Source organism: Atta colombica, unplaced genomic scaffold (genome assembly GCF_001594045.1).
Source record: "Atta colombica isolate Treedump-2 unplaced genomic scaffold, Acol1.0 scaffold187, whole genome shotgun sequence".
NCBI lineage: Eukaryota > Metazoa > Arthropoda > Insecta > Hymenoptera > Formicidae > Atta > Atta colombica.
Window position 1 is genome coordinate 2575878 of NW_017259279.1, and position 3077 is coordinate 2578954.

Sequence of the window (3077 nt, forward strand, 5' to 3'; positions counted from 1 at the left end):
CAAAGTAGATGTTAGTGTGTCTAATAATATTTTTGTGAATCTTGTAATTATATGGTTAGTTAAAATAAATTTAAAACAAACTGTAATTTTATTCTTTTATTTTATTTATTAGAAGAAAAGAGATCGAAACTCCTACCTTTCTGATTGTTCGATCGAATTGGTCTCTGATTTTCTAAGCTGTTCCTCTGTCATTTTTCTCGTTCCATCGGTTGTCTCACTCTCTCCAGAACAAACTTCAATCTTTGTTAAACTGTCCAAATGTCTCTGGATCGCGGTGTCGTAATGTTCGGTATATTCGCTCTCTCGTTGCTCTTCGTTTTCGTCCGCGACGTTTTCCCCTCGATCGCTCCTCTCTCTCGATTTCTCAGATTTCATCTTTATTTCCTTTTGCACAGAACTTTCCACCGCGGTTGCGGTTATCTTTTTGCTGCATTCGTCTGTATCCTTAGACTTTTCTTTGGCTTCATCATTTCCCTTTGCTACTGTTATCAATATAAATGAATTTTCATTTTGTTTTTCTTTATCATCTTCACGTTTGGCTGTTTTCTTTTCTGAAGTCTTCAAGTGTTTCTCGTCATTTTTCTCATCGTAACTCTCGCAAACAGTTGCGTTCTTTTCAGTTTTCTTTATCACTTGACAGGTATCGACCTTGTCTTTTTCGAATTGCGTCTTGCTTGTTCCTTCTTGATAATTTTCTATCTGATCATTTGTCGCGTCGCTTTCGGAAATTCTGGGAGTTCTTGGAATCACATTGCTGATCGCCTCCATCAGTTCCTTTTCGATTTCTTCGTCAGATTTCGTAGAGGAACATTCGGATAAATCGGACGTGTCCTCAGCATCCCGATCGCCAATCAGAGCCTTGTAATATGCGTTAGAGCTCGGTACTAACATAGCAACCGCGTCTGGCTGCGATCGGGAGTTCCTCTTCTTCTGGAATAGCCAATTATCCTCCCAAGACTCGATTGGCGAGACTATGTCCATTGTGTGACCAGGGGCGTGACGTTTCGTTCTGACTGGCGGATATTCGTTGCGATTTAAATCTGAAGAATCTGACGATGATGACGGCGATGGCGAAGGTAATTCTCGCGGAGCTATTATAAAAGACTTAGATAATTAATTATGTAACATGCGATGTTGTTTGCTTTATGTCGGAAACAATCGCATGAAATATTTTATTTTTTTACATTTTTTTAAAAGAAAAAAATATTGGAGAAGATTAGATAACTGTCTGAATATTGAAATATATTTATAAATTAAAAGCGATTGATGAGTCAAACGAGATTTTAATTAATTAATTTTGATATATTGCTTGATTCAACAGAATATTTTACTTATATACAATTCTGCGTACTTTTTAAATATGTAAATGACATTCAAAGTGAAAGTCGAGATACTCACGGTCAATGATGTCCATCCCATATTCTGGAAACGGTACGCGTCGGCTGCAACCGAATTCCAATGCGCCGTTGTCTCGAAGTTCATCATCGTCGTCCGACGTGATTGTGGTTACTTCCTCGATTCTTTCTTCCATCTATAACAGGATTTAGTTCCCTCCCTTAGAGAGCATATGATATACAATTTATGTTTTATTATATTGATTATGCTGTGTTGAAGAATTTAAATTTGATATGCAAATTTCATGTTCATCTTTCATTGCACTTGATTCTGTACTGCGATATGCGAGAATATATAAATGCGATTGTAATCGGCATCCGTACCATAAAGGACACCGGTTTATGATAATCTTCATTCCGCCTGATCGACGCACTATGATCACCGTTGCACTCGAGATGGTCGGATGCGTAACTCGCCACATCTTCCTCAAGGTGCTTACTGTCATCTGAAAAAGGAGCATCATCTTCTTAAATATGAGTTCTCTATGCTTCAAGCGTGATAATACGTTAAGTAAATCGTACGTACTTGCGGTATATTTTGCTGTAGGCGAATTTGTGTCGTGTAAAACGTTGCTGTTACCATCAACTCGTTCTCTTTGATATTTTTCGATGACCTAAAAATGTGTGCATAATAAATTCGATTTAATTAAAGATTTGTTTAATTTAAGCTTCATTGGTGAATGTGAATTTTTAATTATTACAAATTATAAATTATAGAAATATCTAACGCACACATTTTAATTTTTAATTACAATCGATTCGAATATGAATTTTAATTTATATTTCATGCAGAGAATATAGAAAGAAGTTCTTTTCTTTATAATTAATTTTAAAATATATTTTTTATAAAATTATATAACATTTTTTAAATTTCATTTTCATTAATTTAAAATGCTTGGATAATATTGTTTCATAATTAATTGAGGAAATCTTTCTTAAATTCTAACAATTATTCAAATAACCTTATTGAGTATCGCGGTGGCGAGGAGATCTTCATAACTATCATTCGTGATGGCGCGTTCTTCTTGAAGTTGCTCTGCGGAGTCCTCGGATGCATTTAATCCTGGCAACTTCCGAGCTTCCTCGACAGCTTTCTCGACGATCTCTCTGAGCGCCGCATGCGCCATAGTTGGCGGATCCGTAGACGGTTTATCTGGAACATTAAGTTGGAAAATTACTTTTTGGTTAGATTGGAAAATTGTCGATATCAACGTTGCGATGATCGATGATGAGAATATATTCTGTTGATCATAGCATCTGCAATTATTACGAGTGCGACGTAGAACGTACTTCTACGAGTCCATCAGTTGTACCGTTAAATTCGAATATACTTAACATTGCTATCCTCGCATTCATCAATTCCTCTATGATTATAACAAATTAAGATCTTAATGTCTACTTTTAACAATGTAGATTAACTTCAATCTCGATTCAACTTACTCATATTTACAATTTATTCATATTTTTCTAATTTTTAGAATTAAAAAAAATGAAGAGTAAGTAAACTGCGATTGAAGTTAATTTATATTAATGGAACATATGAGCTTTTTAATTATTAGACGCTTAAATGCGTACCGATTTCGATGAATTAATCGAAGGCTTCAGCCATGAGGCAATGTAGATCATGTTTTCCTCAATGTATTTTATCCTTATAAGCTATACATACATATATATATATATATA

At 34.9% G+C, this 3077-nt stretch overlaps 2 protein-coding genes across 3 annotated transcripts in view; one reads left to right on the forward strand and one right to left on the reverse strand.

The window, feature by feature from the left end:
• The window catches only part of LOC108686596 (uncharacterized MFS-type transporter C09D4.1), a 67882-nt gene that overhangs the window by 13678 nt on the left and 51127 nt on the right, over window positions 1–3077 (forward strand). The window lies entirely within an intron of this gene.
• The window catches only part of LOC108686496, a 31417-nt gene that overhangs the window by 9613 nt on the left and 18727 nt on the right, over window positions 1–3077 (reverse strand). Inside the window, exons 6-10 of the mRNA XM_018191835.1 lie at window positions 2357–2547; window positions 1921–2008; window positions 1719–1840; window positions 1399–1531; window positions 137–1091 (exon numbers count right to left, since the gene is read on the reverse strand). Of these exons, the coding sequence (XP_018047324.1) occupies window positions 137–1091; window positions 1399–1531; window positions 1719–1840; window positions 1921–2008; window positions 2357–2547 (1489 nt within the window). The remainder of the gene's footprint in view (window positions 1–136; window positions 1092–1398; window positions 1532–1718; window positions 1841–1920; window positions 2009–2356; window positions 2548–3077) is intronic.